General features: G+C 43.6%; 1 protein-coding gene across 5 annotated transcripts in view; it reads left to right on the forward strand.

Moving 5' to 3' along the window:
• The window catches only part of CAMK1 (calcium/calmodulin dependent protein kinase I), a 48139-nt gene that overhangs the window by 2944 nt on the left and 19079 nt on the right, over positions 1 to 26116 (forward strand). Inside the window, exons 1-3 of one of the 5 annotated variants that reach the window (XM_087883808.1) lie at positions 9682 to 10137; positions 10272 to 10490; positions 17816 to 17947. In XM_087883808.1, coding sequence (XP_087739934.1) covers positions 10405 to 10490; positions 17816 to 17947 — 218 coding nt within the window. In that variant the 5' untranslated portion in view covers positions 9682 to 10137; positions 10272 to 10404. Of the gene's footprint in view, positions 1 to 9681; positions 10138 to 10271; positions 10491 to 17815; positions 17948 to 26116 lie in introns of those variants that run through there. The other 4 variants (XM_087883810.1, XM_087883809.1, XM_060684311.2 and 1 more) reach the window with 4 other exon arrangements.

Here is a 26116-nt window from a genome sequence, read left to right on the forward strand (position 1 = left end):
CCACTTAGCCTGTTTTGGATGCAGATAAGTGCAGGGCACGCGCGAATGCTCAGGGAGGGTGAAAAATGAGCCTACCGGAAGTCTGGGAAGACCGGAAATGGGCCTGTTTCTGGCCTCCAGAGGGCTTCCAGCGCCTGGGGAGGTCACTTTTGCCCTCCCAGAGGCTCAAGGAAAGCCTCCAGAGGCCAGGGAGGGCAAAAATGCTCCCCCGCCGTGGTGCAGGAGGCCGACTAGGCCACGGCCACCATGGCCATGCCCACCCAGCAACCGGACAGAGAACCCCTTGCTAAAATTTTTGAAGCCCACCCCTGCCCACAGGTACCGAGTCTTGGCATAATGAGGAAAATCCAACACAGTAGAGATCAATTTACATCAATGAATAGGGCTGCCCGACTTGCAGGTGTGACTGCATTGGATTAAACAAAATCAAGCCCAGAAAATATCCAAACCAAAAGAAAGAAAGAAAGAAAGAAAAAAACAACATAGCAAATCTGAAGACAATCATTCTCTTAACCCTTGTAGAATGGTCTCATGTAACAGCCTGGCCCAATGCCTGGCTTAAGAGCCAATTCTTCAGACCCTGACTCTGAAAGGGCAGCAGAGTCGAGTCATCAGAATATCAAGTGGGAGGGGAGAGTGAGTACGGATAGTCTTTGACTTACAACAATTTGTTTAGCAACCATTCAACGTTACAATGACATTGAAAAAAAGTGACCGTTTTCCACGCTTATGACCGTTGCAGTATCCCCATGGCCATGTGGTCAAAATTGAGACGCTGGCTAACTGACCCGTATTTATGAGGGTTGCAGTGCCATGCAATCACCTTTTGCGACCTCCTAATCGTAAAATGAAGCCAAACTCCCTTTGGCGACTGTCTCGCTGAGCAACAGAAAAGTTGGGCTCAATGGTGGTCGTACGTCGAGGACTACCTGTATACTGTTCCACAGAAAACAGAGACAGAAGAAGCCATAGATCTTCTAGATCCCCTCAGATGTCATTTTGTCGTAGAAGGGAGCCAGAGCGTATCAACCCCTTTAAGATCTTGTGGGATGGTGAGAGGTGAATAGAGATAGGCAGCTCCTCCTCCGAGAACTTGGCCACGTGCCATGAAGAGCTTTACAGATGGTAATCTACATCATGGGAGCCACCAAAGTTTGTTCTCTTGTGGTATCACCTGGAATGAGTATCAGCAACCTGCGGCTCCAGAGCCACATGCAGCTCTTTGGGCCCTCTGCTGTGGCTCCATGTCGGGTGATCTCACCACTGGCTGGCCCCGCCGCTCGCCCGCCCCTCCCAGTCACTCCTTGCCTGGCCTGAGACGGTAAGGCCGATGGAGAAGTGACCGGAGCAGAGACAGAGCAATACAGAGAAAGGGGGGGAGGGAGAGAGAGGGGGGAGGGAGGGAGGGAGAGAGAGAGAGATGTCAAAAGGATTTTGTGGTTCCTGGTGTTTTTAATAACCCGTTCTCTGCCCTAATGACCAGCTGGGTAGGCGTGGCTGGGGGGGGGTCATGTGACTGGTGGAAGTGAGTGACATCAAGTTGGCCACGCCCACCCAGGTTTTGTGTCTCCCAGTGTTTTCTTTTCTATGGGAAATGGGTCCAAATGGCTCTTTGAGTGTTTAAGGTTGCAGACCCCTGACCTGGAACATACGGTGGTGTACCCCAGGGGTGGTATTCACTTAACTTCGCTACCGGTTCGCAAATGTGAGCGCATGCGCCAACTCTGCACATGCCCAGAGCCTTCCGCGCATGCACGGAGCATCAAAAACAGGATGTGCTGACATCCGGGCAGGTGGGCGGAGCTTCCTGCAGCCGCTGCTACTGATTCACCCGAACCGGATATAACCGGCTGGATACCACCACTGGTGTACCCATAGCTACCTATGCCACTGCGTTCCTGACAAGCTTTTGAGTGGTCTTCAAAGGAAGCTCGGTGTAGTAGAACATGCTGCAACAACCTAAGCAGGGAGTTGTGTCTGTAGATGGCAAGGGCTTGCATAATTCGCTCTGAGCTTGGTCTGTATAGCTGACTCATTGGGCTGCCTGCCTGTTAATGAATGTGATAGTGTTTGCTACAGTCTCCTTCTGTTGTTGCCACGCCTACTTATACCATCTTATCTTACAGTCTTCTTCCCCTTCAAGAGTCACACCGGGAGTCAGGTGGATAGTTTCTGGGCTCAGAAAATACCAGGAAATCTGATAAGGTGGCCATAATAAAGGGGATAGCTAGATTTTAGATTGTTGTGGTTTTTCGATAACGGTTCTAAGAACCATCGACAGCTTTCCGGTGCACACAGTGTTACTCTTGGAATTAAGCTATTTGTTCTGAGTCTCAAGAATACACAGGCATCCATCCAGAGGTGGGTTTCCGCAGGTTCTGACCAGTTCTGGAGAACCGGTAGCGGAAATTTTGAGTAGTTCAGAAGCTAGTTATAAAGCCCTTATAAACAGAAGAACTGACACTAACATCTCCTAAACCAGGCCTGTCAAACTGGTGGCCCTCGGGCCAGATACATCACGGGCAGGCCACGCCAGAGGCGGGTTTCAGCAGGTTCTGACCAGTTCTGGAGAACCGGTAGCGGAAATTTTGAGTAGTTCAGAGAATCAGTAGTAAAAATTCTGACTGGCCCCACCCCCATCTATTCTCTGCCTCCCGAGTCCCAGCTGATTGGGAGGAAATGGGGATTTTGCAGTAACCTTCCTCTGGAGTGGGGTGGGAATGGAGATTTTACAGTATCCTTCCCAGGGGTGAGTTCTAAATTTTTTTTACTACCGGTTCTGTGGGCGTGGCTTATTTTGTGGGTGTGGCTTGATGGTCATGTGACAATTATTTAGGATTTAGCAGAGGTACTGGTCTACCAGGCTTTTAACTGCTTGCAGAGCTGTACCGGTCTACCCATTTATTTTTGCAGGCACCGGTCTACTCATTTGTTTCTGGAGGCCCTGGTCTACCACCAAATTGCCTTTTGCCACTGATCAGCTGTAGGGTGGCCCTTTGAAGCCCCACGGCAAGAGTTTAAACAGTTTTTCCTTGTAGCCCATCAGCTGGGACTCAGGAGGCAGCAATAGATTGGGGGTGGGGCCAAATAAAAGGTAAGAATAATGCGGGGGTGGGGGGGCAGAACCGGTTCGGTGACGTCATATCGTCACCGCTACCGGCTCGGCGGAACCAGGCCGAACCGGGAGGAACCCACCACTGATCCTTCCCCTGCCATGCCCACCAAGCCATGCCACGCCCACCAAGCCACACCCACAGAACTGGTAGTAAAAAATTTTGAAACTCACCACTGCACCGGTCCCACTATCTTTCAGCAGAAAATACCTTTAAAATGTCTTCATTTTGTCCTTTTGAGGAGGGTGGGATCATTTTTGCGGCCCCTTTGTTAAGCAGTCCATGGTTTACTTTCAGAAAAATCTGAGACGATTGTAAAATTGGGGAAGTTCCACTTTTAACTTACTACTGTAACAAAGGAGAACCCGAAACTCTAGTTCCATGTTAAAAGTGTAATTCAATCTTCAGCATCTTCGGTTTTCTTTTCAAAGGAAACTATGGTGGTAGGATTTTGCCTGAGGCCTAGATTAAATGTTCTCTGATCGGGCAAACCAGTAAGTAGAGGCTATTGGCAGATCGCTATCTATGTAACAACATGGAGAATTCAGGCTAGGCTCTTGGCAGCTGGTAATCTCCCAAGATCTCTTTTCAGGAGAAGATTCCTTCCTTCCTTCTATACAGTACATATTGCTGCTTCTGCACCACACATCCAGTGGCCTGTTTAACCCTTTCTGTCCCTTATCACACTTATTTTACCAAACAACTGTTCCCTGCTATATGGTAATAGCAATAGCATTTAGACTTATATACCGCTTCTTAGTGCTTTACAGCCCTTTCTAAGTGGTTTATATACTGCCCCCCAAAATCTGGATCCTCATTTTACCGACCTCAGAAGGATGGAAGGCTGAGACGACTTTGAGCCGGTCAGGATCGAATTCCTGACAATGAGCAGTGAGTTAGCCTGCAATACTGCATTCTAACCACTGGGTTCCCCACCGCTATGTATATGAAAGCAAGGAATTGGGCATGCAGCAGGGGTGCTATTCAGCAGGTTCTGACAGATTTTGGAGAACCGGTAGCGGAAAGTATGAGTAATTCGGAGAACCGGCAAATACCACCTCTGGCTGGCCCCAGAATGAGGTGGGAACGGAGATTTTGCAGTATCCTTCCCCTGTCATGCCCACCAAGCCACGCCCATGCAACCAGTAGTAAAAAAAATTGAATTCCACTACTGGCACGCAGTGCATATGGAACTGCAGAAGACAAGAAGGTGCAACTATTCGGATATTGCTGGAGTGTATTCCCTGTTATGAGTCTGACCACTAGCCATGGTACTCTCCATCTCAGTCAGTCTCACCACTGGCACTAGCCAGCTGTGGCTGACGTAAAATCAGCAGTACAGGTAATCCTCAACTTAGAACCATTCATTTAGGGACTGTTAGAAATTACAACGGCACTGAAAAATGTGACTCATGACCATTTTTCACCCTTACAACCATTGCAATATCTCCTACGGTCATGAGGTTACAATTCAGGGCAACCGGCTCATATTTATGACGGTTGCAATGTCCCGATGCCATGCGATCCGCTTTTGCGACCTTCTGACAAGCAGAATCAATGGGGAAGCCAGATTCACTTAACAACCGTGTTGGCCAACTTAACAACTGCAGTGATTCACTTAACAACTGTGGCAAGCAAGGTCGTAAAATGGGGCAAAACCCGCTAAAGAACGGTCTCGCTTAGCGACAGAAATGTTGGGCTTACAATTGTGGCTGTAAATCGAGGACTGTATCTGGAGAGCCACATATTGCAGCCTAACCTGAACATAAGGAGGAAAAAAGCCAGTAGAACAACTCTTGCTACATTACTATAATTAAAGGCCCCTATGCCATTTGGGTATATGCAAAATGAGCAATACCTGGAGAGCCAGATAGGGCTGCTATCTTGAACATAAGGGAAGAAATCCAGTAGAACTACCCTTGCTGCATTACTAAGGATGATTAAAAGCCTCTGTGAATATGTGAACATGTTGGACCAGCAGCCCATGACTATGTTTACAGTATCATGTTAATTTTTTTCCTCCTGGATCCTCATTGGTAGGTACCGAAAACTGGATGGAAGAAATAAAGACATTTGCGGGTAGGCCAGATACTAATGAACTACAGCTCTCCAGAGCCCCACTCATCTAGAGTCAATGATGAGCGATGTACAGTACAAGTTGGTAGTACAGTTGGTAGTACAGTACAGAGCCTTGGTAGTACAGGGGTTTAAGGCACCCTGTTATTAAGCTGGTTATTAAGACCAGCTGCCTGCAATTACTGCAGGGTTCGAATCTCTCCAAGGCTCAAGGTTGACTCAGCCTTCCATCCTTTCTAAGGTAGGTAAATTGAGGACCCAGTTGTGGGGGCAATAAGCTGACTTTGTATAAATATACAAAAGGATGAAGGCTATTGCTGAGCACATTGTAAGCCGCCCTGAGTCTTCGGAGAAGGGCGGCATATAAATCAAATTAAAAAAAAAAAAAAGTTGTAGTTCAGAAATAGTGTTAAGAATGCCACAGTGGTGAATATCTGTAGCTCAGGTGTAGGATGAGGGTGAAGGTTTAGGACCCGGGTGTCAAACTCAATCGCGTCACAAGCTGGATTGTGATCTATCGTGACATTTTTTGCCCTTGCGGAGCCAGGGTGGGCGTGGCCCAGTGGTGGGTTTCAAATTTTTTTACTCCTGGTTCTGTGGGTGTGGCTTGGTGGGTGTGGCATGGCATGGCATGGCTTGGTGGGCATGGCTTGGTGGGCGTGGCAGGGGAAGGATACTGTAAAATCTCCATTCCCACCCCACTCCAGGGGAAGGTTACTGCAAAATTCTCATTTCCTCCCGATCAGCTGGGACTTGGAAAGCAGAGAATAGATGGGGGCGGGGCCAATCAGAATTTTTACTACCAGTTCTCCGAACTATTCAAAATTTCCGCTACCGGTTCTCCAGAACTGGTCAGAACCTGCTGAAACCCGCCTCTGGTGTGGCCTGCCCGTGATGTATCTGGCCCGAGGGCCACCAGTTTGACAGGCCTGGTTTAGGAGATGTTAGTGTCAGTTCTTCTCTTTATAAGGGCTTTGAAGGGGTCAGGTCTTGTGATGGGTGAGGTGTGGGTGTGTCAGGTGAGGGTCTCTTGTGATGGGTTAAGGTTGAGACACCCTCACCTGACACAGCCACACCTCACCCATCACAAAGCCCTTATAAACAGAAGAACACTGACACTGACATCCCCTAAACTCCACTGAAGATGTTACCTAGCCTGGTAACGAAACATTTGGAAACCAACCCACAAGCTCGGAGAACAAACCTTCACCCTCATTGTTAAGAATTCTGTTGGACTCTTCCTGGCAAGAGAGTAGAGCTGGTTGGCATGAGAAAAACCTGTGCCCCTCGGATGCTTTTGAACTATAAACTCCATCATCATTGGCTAAAATGGCAGGGATTGCTTGGTTCTGTGGCTCATTAAACTTTGGAGACAAACAAATTTTCTCCCTCTCTTGAAAACCTCCCACAGAAGGAAAGAGATCTAGTAAGGCAAAGCTGCTGGATTGGGTGAGGGGGGGAAATTCCAAATTAAATCTTTGTTCAAGCATGGCATTCACAAGTAACTTTGGGCTGATCCGTATAGAATTTTTGGTGGAGGTAAAAGCAAGAGGTGTTTTGAGCCTCGAGAGAAAATGTGAGGTATAAAAGCAAAAATGAATGAATAACGTGGGTTTGGAGGCCAGTCCAATGACCAACTAGATTTTGTGCCTCAGATCGATGACAGATAGGCCCATTTCAGACATGGAAACTGACAGTCCAAAATTGTTTCCATGTTGATGGCAGGATAGTATCCTCCAGGGCAGGAGCTCCCACAGTGGTGGGCTTCAAAATTTTTTACTACCGGTTCTGTGAGTGTGGCTTGGTGGGCGTGGCAGGGGAAGGTTACTGCAAAATCCCCATTTCCTCCCGATCAGCTAGGACTCGGGGGGGGGGGCAGAATAGATGGGGGCGGGGCCAGTCAGAGGTGGCATTTACCAGTTCTCCGAACTACTCAAAATTTCTGTTATCGGTTCTCCAGAACTGGTCAGAATCTGCTGAAACCCACCTCTGGGTTCCCAACCCCTGGTCTGTGGACTAGTACTGGGCTGTGGCATGCCAGAAACCGGGCCACGCAAACAAGCGAAGCCCCATCTGTGGGATGCAAGCAATATGCAAAATCTTGCCCCCTCTGGTCTGTGAAAAAAACCTGTCTCCATGGAACCGGTCCACTGCCAGTTCTGTGGAGACCACTTGGGGACCACTGCCTCAGTGCATTTGAGGAAAGCAAGCTAGTATGGAGGTACAAGGCGGGGTGCACTGCACCCCATTGTAGCCTGTAATGCCTTATCAGATCTCCCTGGCTTCCTGAGCTGACGGCTACGTTCTGTCTGATTCTGGGCACACCCCTGCTCTATCCTTCACTGTTTTTTTTCAAATAATCAATACAGTATCTTAGGATATATTAACGGTTGAAGTAAGAATAGACGCCAGGTGGAAAATGATCATCCCCAAGTTCTTTTGCCTTTATTTCTCTCCAATTCTTTTGCGATAGAATGGAGCCAGAGTATAGAATAAACCAAGATAAGGAGAGCTAGGGAACAAGCGAGGAAGAGACAGAGATAAACATCCCTCTCACAGATCAAATCCTCTATTCAAATCATTAGCCTTCATTTAATGAGGTGGTGGAAGCACATCACACAGGTCTGAGAAATAACATGGAGAAGCCTGAAAGCTAATTCTACAATCCATGCTCAAATCAAAGTGGATTTCATTTAAAAATTAGGTGCTTATCAAGAATCTGAGATTCATATCCAGAGAGTTCCGCCACAGAGGTCTCAAATTATATAATGTTGTCTCTTGAGTCTTAGACACTATTATGCTTTGCCTTGGAAAATGTTGCTGGGAGCTCCTTCTCTTTTAAATCTCCTTTATTACATTATCTTTTATTTCCCTTTTTTGAGTGGCACATTCATGTCTATGTGTCTAGGCTGAATATGCTCTATTGATTCTTGCAAGGCTTCTCTCTTCTGGATGGAGAACAAGTTTGAAATATTTAACAATGGCTGTGAAATAAATATTCAGGTGAAACACCAGCAATGTGGAACAGAGAATAGCTTTCTATTGTATGCAGACATACACGATTGGCTTGTGTTACAAACTAATGCTTTGGACTGTGGATGTTGATGTGTGCGTTAGAGAGGTTTTGAGGGAGACTCTTGAAAGAAATGGAAAGTTAGAGATAACTGATGACTAAGATTTTACTAGGGGGTTAATAGCTCCAGTTCTTTTTGTTCACACAATAGACGATCATTTCGGTGCAGCATTATGTATCTGGTACCCTCTAAGAGGCGTGTTAGAGGGGATGCGGTGGCTCAGTGGCTAAGATGCTGAGTTTGTCGATCAAAAGGTCGGCAGTTCAGTGGTTCGAATCCCTAATGCTGCATAACAGGGTAAGCTCCTGTTACTTGTTCCAGCTTCTGGCAACCTAGCAGTTCGAAAGCACATAAAAATTGCAAGTAGAAAAATAGGGACCACCTTTGGTGGGAAGCTAACAGCGTTCCATGCACCTTTGGTGTTTAGTCATGCCGGCTACATGACCATGGAGATGTCTTCGGACGGCGCTGGCTCTTCGGCTTTGAAACGGAGATGAGCACACCGCCCCCTAGAGTCAGGAATGACTAGCACATATGTGCGACAGGAACCTTTACCTTTACCTTTTAACAGGTGTATGGTTCATATGAACTTTCCATTCATAAAAAGCATTAGCTGGTGCAGCCATCTTGGGAAAACGACCCATTTCAAAATGCATGTATAAATGCCGCTCTTGTTTCCTTTTCCTCAAGATTTTCCTGGGGATTGAAAGAACTTGGAAAAGGAGGCCTGAGGGAAGATTCAGTTTCCCCAAAACATTTGATTTCCACAGAGAAATATTGTATTTATTTATTTATTTTTGAGATGGTGGGACTTTCTCAGACCTTAAAATCACGTCCGTTGATCTGTATCGAGCTGGGGAAGGAATCTTCTTTCAGGAGGCTGGACATCCTGATTCCTTTAGTCTGAACAAATGTTATTCGAGTACCTGCTGGCTGAAGTGTGTCTGTCTTTTGCCAAAAAGCAACTTAGCTCGCACTGTGGGAATCTGAGCCAAGAGGAACTTTAATTGCACTCACGTGTAAGACCTTCGTTGGGTGAGAAGGGCAAGAAGATTGTGTCATTACTTTTTAAAATGCTGGTGAACAGCATGTGCATCATAATGTGTTTAAAATATTTAAATGATACCCTTGTTTTTTTTTCAGCCACAGGCAAAAGCTCAGACGATGCAAAAAGCATAAACCTGGTGACCAAACTAACACAGTCTTAAGGTAGCCTTCGCTAGAAGCTGACTAATAGTTGTGGAAATGCTAGCTGAGCCTCGTATGGTGACATGGCACCTCGTCCTTAAACAGTGTGTGTGTGTGTGTGTGTGTGTGTGTGTGTGAAAATATGAGCGGATCTGACCCCCAAGAGACCATGTGTAAGGCACAGGAAGGTGCTGTATTTTCAGTGTTTGCAGGCACTACAGCTGTTTCCATGGAGACAGCTGTAATGTTACCAAACAGGATAAAGTCAGAGCAATATGCTGAAGGGGGCAGAGATAAAAGAGGAATTGGGAAAAGGAAGGATAAGATGAAGGCCCAAGAGCTATAGGGCCTCCTGACCCTTTTGTGAAAGGTCACAGAGGCTTTGCTGTGGAAGTGTTAGGTCTAGGTGGGGGTCTTTGGGGCTGCAACCTCTCAGATGGGCTTTCCACCTGAGGAACTTTCAACGATTTAGCAAACTATAAACCGAGGTTGTGTGCTGTGTACTGATTTTAAGCTAAACCTTCTCAGCCAAGACAATTCCCACAAAGGCTGATGTAGCTTAAAACCTGTTCACTGAAGGGAGGAGGAAATTGTTGCTTCACGTTGTAGGAAGAGAGCCATGTTAGTTTATGGTAGCTTAAAAAACCAGATTGTCTGGGAACACCTTTTCCTAATTCTGTTAAAAGGTAGAAGCTTTCAGGAGCCGTAGCAAACTTCATCAGATGCTATGCTCCATATGTATGGGGAGAACCGAGCTGAATATGCAGTTTATTTATCTGCCTCATGTTGCCACCCATTCCTTTCTTCTGCTTAATTTCAGGGCGAAGCTTTCCAATGCCTTTGTTCTAATGCCATCTGCCTGTACTCGGCTAGCTATACCTTGAATTTTGCCTGTTTCCTCTGCTTCGAACCAGCTGGGAATTGAACAACCAGCTCTTAGCCCAGGAAGAACCATGCCTCTGGAAGACGATGAGCTCAGCTGGAAAAAACAAGCGGAAGACATCCGGGAAATCTATGAATTTCGGGAGGTGCTGGGCACGTGAGTTCTTTCAGCTCTAGGGCATTTTGGGTAGAGGCCATTGCACAAAGAAAAGGAGAGAGTTTCGTGGGATCCAGTCAAGAGTGCCAGAATTTGAACTTCAGTCGTTTCTTCTAAAAAAAATCTCCTCCTGGGTTTTCCTGCCTGAGCTTTCTTCATTTCAGCAACCTTAGACTAATTTAGAGAAGACCATGATGGAAATAGAATTCTTTTTATATTAGGAGGGTAATCTTCGTAAATCTTTTCCAATTACCGAGTCATCTGCCAGTAGATCCAAATCCCAACGGTGATCTGCCAGTAGATCCAAATCCCAACAGTGATCTGCCTGCAAGCTTGTTTATTCAACACTTTGTAATCTAAAAAAGTAGTCTCTGTTGTTTGAAGTTCTCATAGATTGAGAGGGTCATTTACAGGTTATTATATTTTACGCAACTCTGAACTACACCCAGCAGAAGTAAATATTCTTAAGCTTGTTTACTAGGGCTATCTTGAGAGTTGGCTGCAAATCAGCCTGTTGTCAATTGCTGTCTTGAATTCAGCCAGCTGGCTTAGATCCATTATTTGAAAACCATTTTTTTCTTGCAAATCCAACTAGAAGTAGATTGGTTAATTCAAATCAACTGAATTCGTAGAATCTATAGAAGTGAGAAGAGCCAACTTTCAAAGAAGTGTGGGTAGTGTAGAACCTTTTGAACAAATTGCTGAAACAAATTGCTAGTTGCGATGCTTTTGGGGGAGGATGTAAAAAAGGAGTGCCTTCCTTTTTAAACTTTCCTTAGATAAAGATACAGTTGAGATGCTGGGTTTGAAGCAATCTGGCAAATGTAACCCAATTACCCTGCCATTATCTTCATTCATCTGGCTAACACTCCACTTTAGAGTTTGGAGGCTAAACAAAAATATTGTCCAAACATCACTTAGTCATCTTTACCCGAGAGCAGACATCTCCAACTAACGCACTCCAGATAGGTCAGATGATGTCTACCATAATATACAGGCAGTCCTTGACTTATGACCACAATTGAGCCCAAAATTTCTGTTGCTAAGTGAGACATTTGTTACGGGAATTTTGCCCCATTTTATGAAGTTTCTTGCCGCAGTTAAGCGAATGAGTGCAGTTGTTAATATTCTAAGAAAATAGAATAGAATAGGACAGGACAGGACAGGACAGGACAGAACAGAACAGAATAGAATAGAATTCTTTATTGGCCAAGGGTGTTTGGACACACAAGGAATTTGTCTTTGGTGCATATGCTCTCGGTGTACATAGGAAAGGAAAAAAGAAAAAAGAAAAAAATACATTCATCAAGAATCATAAGATACAACACTTAGTGATAGTCATAAGTTACTAATAAGCAATCAAATCATACTAGGATACAAACAGAACAATATAAATCATAAAAATACAAGCAACATGGTTATAGTCATAAGTGGGAGGAGGTAGGTAATAGGAAGGATGAGAATAATAATAATAATAATAATACAGTATTAGTAAATAGTTTGACAGTGTTGTGGGAATTAGTTGTTTAGCAGAGTGATGACATTCAGGGAAAAACTGTCCTTGTTTCTAGTTGTTCTGGTGTGCAGTGCCCTATAGTGTCGTTTTGAGGATAGGAGTTGAAACAATTTATGTCCAGGATGTGAGGGGTCTGTAAATATTTTCACAGCCCTCTTTTTGACTCGTGCAGTATACAGGTCCTCAATGGAAGGCAGGTTGTTTTTTCTGCAGTTCTAATTATCCTCTGAAGTCTGTGTTTGTCTTGTTGGGTTGTAGAGCCAAACCAGACAGTTATGGAGGTGCAGATGACAGACTCAGTAATTCCTCTGTAGAACTGGATCAGCAGCTCCTTGGGCAGTTTGAGCTTTCTGACTTGACGCAGAAAGAATATTCTTTGCTTTCCTTTTTTGATGACGTTTTTGATGTTGGGTGTCCATTTTAAGACTTGAGATGTGATAGAACCTAGAAACTTGAAGGTCTCTACTGTTGATACTGTGTTGTCTAGTATTGTAAGAGATGGTAGTATAGGAGGGTTTCTGCTAAAATCTACCACCATTTCTACAGTTTTGAGTGTATTTAGTTCAAGTTTGTTCTGGTTGCACCACAAGGCTAGTTGTTCAACCTCCCGTCTGTATGCAGATTTCTCGTTGTCTCGAATGAGACCGATCACTGTTGTATCATCTACAAACTTCAATACTTTAACAGAGGGATCTTTTGAGATGCAGTCATTGGTGTATAGAGAGAAGAGAAGTGGAGAGAACACGCAGCCCTGGGGGGCTCCTGTGATAATTGTACAGGTATCTGATGTGATTTTGCCTAGCTTCACTTATTGCTTCCTGTCTGTTAGAAAGCTTATGATCCATTTACAAGCGTGGTCAGGTACAGCTAGCTGATTTAGTATAGTTAGAAGAATATCTGGAATGATGGTATTGAATGCTGAGCTGAAGTCTATAAAGAGGACCCTTGCGTAGGTCTTTGGAGATTCAAGATGCTGTAGGATGTAGTGCAGAGTCATATTAACAGCGCCATCTGTCAATCTATTTGCTCAGTAGGCAAATTGCAAGGGGTCTAACTGCAGATCCGTGATGGTTTTCAGATGGGACAGCACTAGCCTTTCAAAGGTTTTCATGACTACAGATGTTAGAGCAACTGGTCTGTAGTCATTCAGTTTCTTGATAGTGGACTTCTTCCACACTGGGATGATAGTAGAGCGTTTGAAGCAAGAAGGAGCATAGCACATCTCTAGTGATTTATTAAAGATGCGGGAGAAGATGGGGGCCAGTTGGTCAGCACAGACTTTTAAGCAAGAAGGAGTTATCTTGTCTGGGCCTGGTGCTTTTCCTGGCTTTTATCTGTGAAATAGACCTTGCACCTCATTTTCTGTAATCACCAGAGGTGGTGGGCCCAATGGGATGGGGTCAGTTGTAGGAGGCTTGGCTGTTGTTGGTGTATCTGAGATGGGGATTGTGGAGATAGGTGGCAGTACTTTTCTCTCAAACCTACAGTAAAACACATTCTTACTATGGTTGTTAAGTGAATCGGGGTTCCCCATTGACTTTGCTTCTCAAAAGGTTGCAAAAGGGGATCACATGACTTTGGGACCATGCAACCATCATTAATATGAACCAATTGCCAAACATCCAAATTTTGATCATGTGACCGTGGAGATATATTTCAATGGTCGTGAAGTATGAAAAATGGTCATATAACTCACTTTTTTCAGTGACATTGTAACTTCAAACTGTCACTGAATGAACTGTTGTAAGCCGGGGACTATCTGTATTCTCTCCAATATTCATGACTGCAAATAGCTTTGGAAAAGCAAAAACTACCTGCCATGTTCTGCAAGAAAAGTACTATCCCTAACTATGCAGCCTTCTGAAGTTACTTTAGATTATTTTTGTGTTAGAAGTTATAAGTCACAGATGTTTATGGATGCTATGGGTTTTCACATGTTTCCAGTTGGGGATTGTCTAGGCCAGCGGTTCCCAAATTGTGTTCCACGGAACTTTCCGGTTCCACAAAAGCACGCAAGGGGTTCTGTGAAAAATCTCAAAAATCAAATTTAAAACAGATTTTAAAATAAAACCACACAAGGCCAACTATCTTGTACCAAAATAAAGATTATATTTAAAATGTTTTCTCTTTATTTTCAGACCTACTACATTATGCAAAACGCTCAGGCAATAGGAGTAGATGAAAGAAGTTATGAGTTCTTGATAATAATGCGTAATAAAAATCAGAGATAGAGTTAGGGTTCCGTAGGGAAAAATGTCTTCTAAATGTCTGCCAAAAACAGTTTGGGAACTGCTGGTCCAGGCCTTCATGGAATGGATCAGCTTGGAGAAGGTTGGCAAACTGGCCATGAAGGAAAATGGCCGCTGTACGAGAATGCAAAGCTCCTTGTTTCCTTTTGTTAAATTGCCCCACACGCTACATCTGAAATTAGTGTGAGGACTGGTTCAACAACAGATGAATATGAGTTCAGGCGGTTCATGGCCTCAAATATTAGCATAAGATTTGTTAATATTGACAGGAGGTGTGGGCTGCAACTTAAGTATGTGCACAGTCTTGTCACATGCTGCTATTTTGAGGAAGAGGATTCACTCCAGGTGACCACTTATTTTAAGCTGTGGTACTCAGTGTGAAAAGTTTCACTCTGGAGACAGCAAGGTTGTAAATTCAGATAAGCCGGCTGCCATTTTGAAATGGAACTTTCTTCAAAGGAACTGAAATGTTAGGGGTAAATTTATAGAACAAATAAATATGGCTCCACCATTAAAAACCCAAAGCCTATCTTTTCTTTTCCTATTTCTCTTCCAGCATTGCTGTGCAGTAGGGAGCTGGAAACATGAGGCCCCTATTCACAAATGCTGTTCAGAATAAAGGTGTGGTCAACATAAGCATTGTTTTCCAGAAGGATCAATAACACAACGGGCCATTTGACATTGAGTTGTCATAGATCAGAGGTGGGGAACGATGGCTTCTTTATGACTTGTGGACTTCCGCTCCCAAAATTCCTGAGCCAGCATGGAGTTGAAGTTCACAAGTCATAAAAGAACCATCGTTTCCCACCCCTGTCATAGACTCTTCTTAAATAAGATGGCCATTTGTGTGGTCCTGCATCCAATGGCCCACAAAAATTCATGCCATAATTATGAATATTTTAATGCTTCAAGATTTTTGGGTGTCTTTGTTAAGTATTCAGGAAGCGTGGCACAGTGGTTAGAATGCAATACTGCAGGCTACTTCTGCTGACTGCTGGCTGCCAGCAGTTCGGCAGTTCGATTCCCACCGGCTCAAGATTGATTCAGCCTTCCCTCTTTCCAATGTCAGTAAAATGAGGACTCAAATTGTTGAGGGCCATAGGCTGACTCTGTAAACTGGGCTTTAAAGCACTGTGAGTCTAAGTGCTATTGCTATATCGCTGATGCAGGGCACAGCTCCTTGTTTATTCCGGTCCAACATTTCCCGATGTGTATCATATCTTTATGGTAGTTTAAAGAGTATTAATGCGTGTTTAGGGTAATGCATATAAATAACGACTACATGTAGGAAAATGAAATGGGAGCTGTTTTGTTAATTACTCATCCAGTCTGGAATGAATGGATGCTGTACCTTATGTGAACTGACTCAAGCACTCCTCCCCATGTTTCCTAACGCCTGGAAGAGAAAAGTAGGACGCAGCCCATCCATTAGCTTTTGCCAGCCTTTGTTTTTAGCAGTGCAGCTTGTTTTATGTATAAAAAGCATTAGAGGAGCCCCTGTGGATTGGATCAAAAGCTTATCTAATCCATCATCCTGTTTTCTACAGTGGCCAGCCAAGTCCTTCTGGGAAGCCCACCAGCTGTTTGAGAGGTCATGTCATGTTGTTCCCTAGCAAGTGGTATTTAGAGGCCTGTTGGAGATACTGTACCAGATCACCATCATAACCAGTTCTTGTTCATTTCCTTATCCACCACAAATTTCCCCAGGCCATAAATAGCAGCTGGCAAGTTGAATTCATCTGGTGGGGCTAAACGGGATGGCTGACATATCAGAGTGTAAATATTGGTGGATGTGGAGATAGGGGTGCAGGCAGCCAGGCCTTCTCTTCTGTGGCTCTTCAATTACGGTAGCTAATTTTTCTCCCATGTCTCTTCTTCCTCGCTGTTCTCAAATCTGGGCTTTGAATCGGTGTCATTTCCTTGCCTTCTGTTTATAGATAGATAGATAGATAGATAGATGATAAATAGATAGATAGATAGATAGATAGATGATAAATAGATAGATAGATAGATAGATAGATAGATAGATAGACAGATAGACAGATAGATATAGATATAGATATAGATATAGATATAGATATAGATATAGATATAGATATAGATATAGATATAGATATAGATATAGATATAGATATAGATAGCTGTGTTTCCCTGAAAATAAGACCCTGTCTTATATTTTTTTGAACCCTGAAATAAGCGCTTGGCCTTATTGCCATGCACTCCAAACCCCAATTGGGCTTATATAAAAATACAAGTGAAATGAAAAGGAAAATATAAATAATAAGGATACAAGCAACAAAATTACAGTCATACAGTCCTAAGTGGGAGGGGATGGGTGATGGGAACAATGACAAGATTAATAGTAATGCAAGAAGAAAGAATGTAATGCAAAAGAAAGGAAAAGAAAGAAAGAAAGGGAAAGAAAGAGAAAAAAAGAAAGAAAGAAAGAAAAGAAAGAAAGAAAGAAAGAAAGAAAGAAAGAAAGAAAGAAAGAAAGAAAGAGGGAGAAAGAAAGAAAAGCATTTACTTCTGGCTCTTTTCAGTGCAGAATAAAATAATAACATGACAGCATCGACTTTTTACATTTGCATTCTTAATAATGTAACATCCATTTCTGTAACAACAAACGTGTCTAATCAGCAAATCCCATTTTTTCCCAATCTCAAGTACAAAATTTAGAAACGGTTTCCAAATAGAAACCGAGTTGGATGTATTCTTTTTTTTTCTTTTCCCTACCTCCTGTTAGCACTCCACCAGATGTGACTGCAATCATAACAGAGAGGGAGATCCATTTACTTGCCTACTGCAAAGCACAGACTAGTCTTTCAGAATAAAAAAGGATGCCTATTTCCAGAAAAATGGGGGTGCGCGCTTGAATTGTGCATCTCTATTTACACAAGGGGATACCAGCACCTGGTTTTGAGATCCAGGTATTTCTCCATCCAAGTGGAAAGAATGCCCTACTTATCCTTGTTCTTGTTCAACTTCAAACCTAGAGGGTGGGATCTTCATCCTACGGTGTTTTTCTCCTCTCATCCCTCTTAGTTTGCAGATTCAGGGAGATCTTATTAGTTCTGAGGTTGAAACAGATTGAATCTCTGCGGTTCCATACCAACTTTGCCTGCCAGGTTGATAAGCTCAGATTCTGCTCTTCCTGGCACATTCTCTTTCTCCTTCCTGCCCAATGCCATCTCTCACATGTTCTCCTATAAATAGCTGAGATTCTGCAGGTTGCTGTGGTGACAGCGGCTGGGTGAGAGATCCAGCCGGGTGTAAGGGGGAGGGGGTTGGTGCTGAGGAGAGGGCAGAGCAAAGAGTGAGGTCACTTACTTTGACCCCCCCTCCCTCCCTTTTACTTTTCTCCCTTCCCTTTGGTTTTGCTGGGCTGATGGACCTCGTTCCATCATTTGCTTCCTGGACTTCAAACATTTTACATCCGTTGGCACTCTGCAGCAGGCGATGCCCGTCTAAATGGGACATCTCCTGGCCAGGGAGATATGTACCTAGTGTCTCACTTTCCTCTTCTCCCCCCGCCCCCTCCATCCATCTTTTTTTTCCAGAGGTGCCTTCTCAGAGGTGGTGCTGGCGGAAGAGAAATCGACTCAGAAATTGGTGGCCATCAAATGCATTGCCAAGAAGGTGCTAGAAGGAAAAGAGACCAGCATTGAAAACGAGATTGCCGTGCTGCACAAGTGCGTGGTACCTCTCCTCATTCTCTTCCTTCTTTGACTCTTATCAGTCTGGCTCAGAAAAAAAATAGATGCTGCAATCCAGATCTTTTCCGAACTGGGACCAATCTAGTTGCTTTGGAAAGCTCAGAAGCAAAGCAAACCAGGAGCTACTAACCGCTATTCCAGGGGTGTCAAACTCTTAGATCTGGCTTGCAGGGAAGGACTGGCCCACAGTGCCTCTGCCAGCAAAAACGGAGCTTGGGAGGGCTGCACACAGCCCTCTCGAGCTCCCTTTTTGACTGTGACTGCCTCCTGCAGCCCTCTGCCAGCAAAAATGGAGCTCGGGAAGGCCGCGCGGGGTTCTCCTGGGGTTCGTTTTTGCTGGCAGAGGACTGCAGGAGGCTGTCACAGCCGAAAACGGAGCCCTTTTGCTGGCAGAGGGCTGCAGGATGTTGAACTGGCCATGTCCCCCCCTGGTCAGGCCCACTCCCCCCCCAGGTCAAACACAACCCTGATGCAGGCCTTAATGAAATCAAGTTTGACACCCCTGCTCTATTGCATCTGTCTAAGATTTGATTCCTCACACAGTCACACATCCTGAGGGATTCGGGTTAGGGACGTTGTCCTGTTGCTTGTTGCTTCTTTGTTGAGTTGCAAACATGCAGAAGAATGTTACACGTTTCTGGTGCATTACTTTTTTATTGCATAAGGGGGAAGCAGGGCAAAGGAGAAAGGCTGGTAAAGATAGTCCTCGACTTATGACCACAATTGAGCCAGTGGTGAAATGCAGCCGGTTCTATGCGGCTCGGACAAACCGGTAGCGCCGGTGGCGGGAGGCTCTGCCGACCCGACTGGACATAATCACGTCCCGTTTTTGACACTCTGCACATACACAGAAGGTCCTGCGCATGCGCAGAGGTGTCATGCGCGAGCTCCCATTTGCAAACTGGTAGCGAAGATAAGTGGATTTCAGGCCTGAATTGAGCCCCAAATTTCTGTTGCTAAGCGAAACAAAGGTTAACTGAGTTTGGTCCCATTTTATGGCCTTTTTTGCCACAGTTGTTAATCACTGCAATGGTTAAGATGGTTAAGATAATGGTTAAGACCCTGTCTTATTTTTTTTTTGAACCCTGAAATAAGTGCTTGGCCTTATTGCCATGCGCTCAAAAGCCCAATTGGGCTTATTATCAGGGGATGTCTTATTTTGGGGGAAACAGGGTATATTTCCTTTCTTCCTCCCTCCCTCCCTCCCTCCCTCCCTTCTCCTCCTTCCCTCTCTCCCTCTCTCCTTTCTTTCTTTCTTTCCTTCCTTCCTTCCTCCCTCCCTCCCTCCTTTCTTCCCCTCTCCCTCCCTCCCTTCTCCTTCCCTCTCTCCCTCTCTCTTTTCTTTTCTTTCTTTCTTTCTTTCTTTCTTTCTTTCTTTCTTTCTTTCTTTCTTTCTTTCTTTCTTTCTTTCTTTCTTTCTTTCTTTCCTTCTTCTGTTTGCAGTCCCCTTGCCCAAGGATGTCTACTCTGAAGTGACATGTTTAGAATTGGATTGAGGAGCGATAGTTCCCCGATATGATCCAGTTTCCATTCACAGTTGCTTCAAAGCAAGCACATCAGTGGCCTTCTGCACCATCCTTTTTTTAGTTACCATATCTGATGTGGAATATCAGCTTTTCTGAAAATAGTCCAGGTTGGCACCACACAGTGTTTTCTTGTGACCAGAACAAGCCGTGTGACTCCGACCATCCATTGCTCATGCTTCATTAGGGCACCCTATCTGCATGATGCTCTGGCATGACCCCTTTGCTGGCTATTCAGCTGTAATTGTCACATTCGCTGTCTGTTACAAAGTTGGAGCGCTTCTTAGTGTTACTAAGACCTCCTCGTGAGTTTTCAAGTGATCGGGTTCTTCTTGCTTACCATCAACTATCACCAAACAGAGAGCTGAAACGAGCAAGCTGGAAAGTTCATTTAAGAGGAAAGAGCTATGCAAATTCTCCTGGACCAATGATTTATTGCTGAAGTAGTTGATTTTTTTTAAAACAAATCATGAAAAAAAAACATTAGATAACATGATAAAGGCAACAGTGAAGTGAAAGCACACTTATAAAGTATCTTATCTCCTGTCTCCAGCTAACAAATATTAGTTTTAGTCCAAGGATTTGGGCATTCAGTTAACTCCATATTTACATTGTCATTGCTATTTTATTTTATTTTTTTGTCTTGCTGTCTTTCCTTAAATTAAAACATCCAGACAAAGCTACTACCAAATTCTTGCAGTTCTATGGATTTTATTATTTTTTATACTTGAGTTTGGTCACTATTTTTTTTAAAAAATAATTGCATCAATACTTTGTCCAGTCTGGACTGGTAAAATCTTGTTGAAGCTTTTCAAGACTCTAATTATCTTTAATTAAAATCTCCCTGCTTGCTGTATCTGTTTTTATGGCTTCCTGCTAATCATGGTACTGATTTTTTTCCCTCCTGAATTGCACCTTGAATAATTTCTCCGAAATGTCCTTAGTATCCGTTTCTTTCACTAGTAAGCAGTGGCAGTAGAAGTTTTCAATAACTGCTTTCCCACTATCTCCTCTTTTTCTCATATAAAAATGACTTGTATTATGATGCCAAAGACTTGGTGAAGGACTACAAAGGTGTTTTTTTTAGCGGTGAAAATCATTTTTAGGATCTAAATTTGCACATTTCATGAATTTCCTTGAGGCCAGTCATATACAAATAGTCCTTGACTTACAACCGTTTGTTTAATGACCATTTGAAGGGCACTGGAAAAAGTGACTTGTGACCATTTTTCACACTGACAATGATTGCAGCATCCTCACGGTCATGTGATCAAAACGCAGATGCTTGGCCACTGGTTCATACTTATGACTTTTGTAACCTTCTGACAAGCAAAGTCAATGTGGAAGCCAGAGTCCACATTTTATTCACTTAACAACTGCAATGATTCACTGAACGACTGTGGGAAAAAGGTTATAAAACGGAGCAAAACTCACTTAACAACTGTCTCGCTTAGCAACAGAAATTTGGGGTTCAAAATGTAGTCATAAGTCGAGGACTACCTGTAATTTCCTGCTGCCTGGCATAGGAACATATTTATCATATCCTATTTATTAGTGATCTTTACACAATTAATATTTATTTTATTTTAGATCGTGGGTACTTTACTTTTGACTTGCCTGGACTGCATTTTAGTGAAAAAGAATTGTTTTGGGCTGCATATAAAATATATAATATTAAAAAACAATCATATAATAATGTTAAAAGTTTACAATCTTGGGGAGCCACATTATTAGCTATCCAGTCTGCTTGTAGCCTACAGGTCACAGGTTGGTTACACCTACTTTAGATAATACTTCTGTCGAAGTGCCTACAACACCCTTTCCAAAGCAATCAAAACCAATTTGATATCAGCAAACTGATCTGCACAACATTGTATTGCCAATTTTTTTTAAAAAAAAAATGCTTGTATCCTTTTCCTCCCTTTAAAGGCAGATCTATAGTGATTTTGTGTTTCTCTAGTTTCCATTTAGCATTTTTATTGTCATTTCTGTGCCATGGCTCATTAATTCTTACCATAAACAAGCAAATTGGGGTAGCAAGGGCAATAATTGTAATTCCCCAGTTGTTTGCATGGAAAGCCTTGCATCTTGATTAAAGAATCTAAGTCACTTTGTGAGGGAGGTAAAGGTTTCACGTGGGGGAAACAAATGAAAAGATTTGGAAGCTGTGTTCAGAAGGCAGCCTGAATCCCAAAGAGATGACTGGGTTTCAGTCTGGCATGCTTTGAACCTAACCCTATGCAGTTAGTTTATGCTACAATATTCACCCAGAGAACTTTAAGAACTAATTGAGTAATCCATGGTTAAGTTAACAACAGGGAAACAAGTTGGAGAAAAATAACCTTAATTGGTAATTTAAAAAGCAAATAGAAATCAAGGAGTGGATTCAAATGATGTTTATATATGTTAGTTACTGTTTCTCAATGGGGCATTAATTAGTACCAGTCCTTTGTTACAAATCGGTCAAATGTTCTTAATCTTCTAAGGACTTTCTTCCCCCCAAAATTCACATCTCATTCTTTTCTTTTCTTTTTTATTTTGATTTATATGCCCCCCTTCTCCGGAGACTCAGGGCGGCTTACAATGCGTTAAGCAATAGCCTTCATCCTTTTGTATATTCATACAAAGTCAGCTTATTGCCCCCACAATCCGGGTCCTCATTTTACCTACCTTAGAAAGGATGGAAGGCTGAGTCAACCTTGAGCCTGGTGAGATTCGATCTTACTTTAATTGCAGACAGCTGGTGTTAATCACAGTGCTATCAGTCTGCTGAGCCACCAGGCCCATTCTAAATCTCTTTCTTTGGAATTTAGTTTCTACTTGACAATCAGATGCTTTTATTCTCCCAATATGTTTAATCCGGCCCAATTTTTTGACCAGTGGATCTGTCCAATAGATCAGGGGTCCCCAACCTCCAGTCTGTGGACCAGTACTGGGCCACAGCAAGCCAGAAACCAAGCTGCGCAAACAAGCAAAGCTCCATCCATGGGATGCAGGTGGCATGCAAAACCACATCCCCTCCGGATGGTCCATGGAAAAACCTCCCTCCACGGAACCGCTTCTTGGTGGCTAAAATAAAATGCGGTAGATAATTACCATATTTTTCGGAGTAAGACACACTTTTTCCCCCCAGAAAGAGGGTGAAAATCTGGGTGCGTCTTATACTCCGAATGTAGCCCCGCCCAGCTTCTCAAACGAAGGTTTCAGAGGCTGAAAAAAGCATCAGAAACGAAGCTTCAGAAAAAAAGCCTCCAAACAGAGCTTTAAAAAAAAACCTCAGAAACAGAGCTTCAAGAGGCTTTTTTTCTGAAGCTCTGTTTCAGAGGCTTTCAGAAGCAGAAAAAAATGTTTTTTTCTGAAATTTCTTTTTCTGAAAAGAGCCTTGGTAGTACAGTGGTCTAAGGCACCCTGTTATTAAGCTGGTTATTAAGACCAGCTGCCTGCAATTACTGCAGGTTCAAATCTCACCAGGCTCAGGGTTGACTCAGCCTTCCATCCTTTCTAAGGTAGGTAAATTGAGGACCCAGTTTGTGGGGGCAATAAGCTGACTTTGTATAAATATACAAAAGTATGAAGGCTATTGCTGAGCACATTGTAAGCCGCCCTGAGTCTCCGGAGAAGGGCGGCATATAAATCAAATAAAATTTTTTTTTTTAAAAAAAATGGAGTTTCAGAAGTTTCAGAGGCAGAAAAAAAAGCAAAAAAAAGCAAGGCACAGAGCTCACAACCAACGAACCTGTTGCTAAAATTCACCTCTGGGAACAGCTGATTGGGGGTATTCCGGGAGGCCAATCCACCTGCCAATCAGCTTTTTTCTTTTTTTCCTCCCCAAAAACTAAGGTGTGTCTTATACTCTGAAAAATACAGTACATTTAACAAGGTCAAAATACAGCCATTTTTTCTAGGAATGTATCTCCTTAGTCCTTGCAGCAGAAACCCACACAAGCAAAGCTTTTTTATAGTACAGATAGTCCTCGACTTACAACCATTCGTTTAGTGACCGTTCAAAATTACAACAGCACTGAAAGGGTGACTTACGACCGATTTTCATATCTACAAATGTTGCACCATCCCCATGGTCATGTGATCAAAATCCAGACGTTTGGCGACTGTCATGTATTTATGCCTGGAGTCATGTTATCTCCGTTTGTAAAATGGCTTCCGACAAGCAAAGTCACTGGGGGAGCCTGATTCACTTAACAACTGCACGATCCACTTAACAACTGAAGTGGTGATTCACTTAAGAACTGTGGCAAAAAAAGGTCATAAAACGGGGTACAGCTCACTTGTCTTGCTTAGCAATGGAAATTTTGGGTTCCATTGTGGTCGTAAGTCGAGGACTAACTACCCTGCCTTTTTCCTCATTGTCCAGGCAGGCATCAACAGGAGCAGTCAAGCAGGGTTTGGGAAGAGGGTCCTAGCCATGATGGAAGTTGAGACCGTTATTCTTTCAGCAGAGAGGCCAAATGGAATAACTGACTGGATTTAGGCCTTCCCGGAACAAGACTGACTGGATGGAGTTGTCTTTAATTCTGTGCACAACTAAGTCTTTACTTACTGCCAGGATCAATTCTTCCCATTTTGGGGTTCTCATAAAACAGGGGTGTCAAACTCACATTGTCACGGCTGTGTCACATGACAAATCAGGACTTCCCCCCCCTTCGCTAAACCGGGTGTGGGCATGGCCAAAGTGTGACGCATCTGGCCCAGGGGTGAAATCCAGCAGGTTCTGACAGGTTCTGGAGAACCGGTAGCGGAAATTTTGAATAGTTTGGAGAACTGGCAAATACCACGTCTGGCAGAGTGAGGTGGGAATGGAGATTTTGCAATATCCTTCCCCTGCCATGCCCAGCAAGCCACACCCACAGAACCGGTAGTAAAAAAATTTGAATTCCACCACTGATCTGGCCCATGGGCCGGGAGTTTGACAGCCCTGTTATAAGATATTCATGTCGTTTATTATTTTGGCCAGATATGATGAGAGTAAGAGTTGGATTGCAAGTAGATTTTTCTCCTCTAAAGTAAAGGCTGGAGGTCCCACCACCAGCTTTCTCCTAATCTTAAATCCAAGGTTCTTTCGCACTGTCTCAAGACTTGTTCATCCCTTAAGGTGGGACTCTGCTTCAAACTACCCAACTTTACACACACATACACACACACACACACATATATACACCAGAGGTGGGTTTCAGCAGGTTCTGACCAGTTCTCGAGTACCGGTAGTGGAAATTTTGAGTAGTTTGAAGAACCGGTAGTAAATACCTTCTGCCACCAATAGCCTCCCACCGGCCAGTACACTCACACAGAGTGGGCCTCCTCAGGGTGCCGTCTGCCAGACAATGTCGGCTGGCGACCCCCAGTGGGAGAGCCTTCTCTGTGGCGGCGCCCACCCTCTGGAACAACCTCCCCCCAGAGATACGTACAATAACAGACTTCCGGATTTTTCGTCGGGCCCTGAAAACCCATTTATTTCAACTAGCTGGGCTGGCTTGAGTTAAATTTTAAACTGATTTTAAATTGGAATTGTTTTAATTACGGCCAAAATATTTAATTATTTTAAACAGTTTTTAGATTTTGTATGTCTTGTTTTTACTTTGGCTGTTCACCGCCCTGAGTCCTATATTGGAGAAGGGCGGTATAGAAATTTAAACAAATAAATAATAAATAAATACTCTGACTGGCCCCATCCCCATCTATTCTCCGCCTCCCAAGTCCCAGCTGATCAGGAGGAAATGGGGATTTTGCAGTAACCTTCCCCTGGATTGGGGAGGGAATGGAGATTTTACAGTATCCTTCCCCTACCATGTCCACCAAGCCATGTCCACCAAGCCATGCCATGCCCGCCAAGCCACACCTACAGAACTGGTAGTAAAAAGTTTTGAAACCCACCACTGACACACACCATATTGACTATGATATCAGCAATTTTTATTCCCAGGTTTGCTTTTTCTCTTCCAAGCTCTTCCAAATCTCATTCTTTGGTTGCTGCCAGATTTTATTAAATTATCCTCCAAAGGTGGTCTTAGTTGTACAGCATAGAATAGAATAACAGAGTTGGAAGGGACCTTGGAGGTCATCTAGTCCAACCCCCTACTTAGGCAGTAAATCCTACACCACTTCAGACAAATGGTTATCCAACATCTTCTTAAAAACTTCCAGTGTTGGAGCATTTACAACTTCTGGAGGAAAGTTGTTCCACTGATTAATTGTTCTAACTGTCGGGAAATTTCTCCTTAGTTTATAAGTTGCTTCTCTCCTTGATTAGTTTCCACCCATTGATTCTTGTCCTGCCCTCAGGCGCTTTGACAATATGACAAAATCCTGGCCATCTCACCATGTCATTAAATGTTCCACCCACTGAGAAATAAGAGTAAGACTAACACTGTCATAGTTTTTTGGGGCAACGTCTCCCCATCTGAGGATGACAAAAATGCATATAGTAATATGAGTGCAGATTTTTTTTTTTTTTTTTTGGCTACTGTGCAGTACAGGTAGTCCTCGACTTACAACAGTTCGCTTAGTGATCAAAGTTACAACGGTACTGGAAAAAAGTTACTCACAAATGTTTTTCACAGTTATGACCTTTGCAGCATCTTCATGATCATATCAAAATTCAGATGTT

This window comes from Pantherophis guttatus, chromosome 2 (genome assembly GCF_059756535.1).
Source record: "Pantherophis guttatus breed Tessera chromosome 2, ASM5975653v1, whole genome shotgun sequence".
Lineage (NCBI taxonomy): Eukaryota > Metazoa > Chordata > Lepidosauria > Squamata > Colubridae > Pantherophis > Pantherophis guttatus.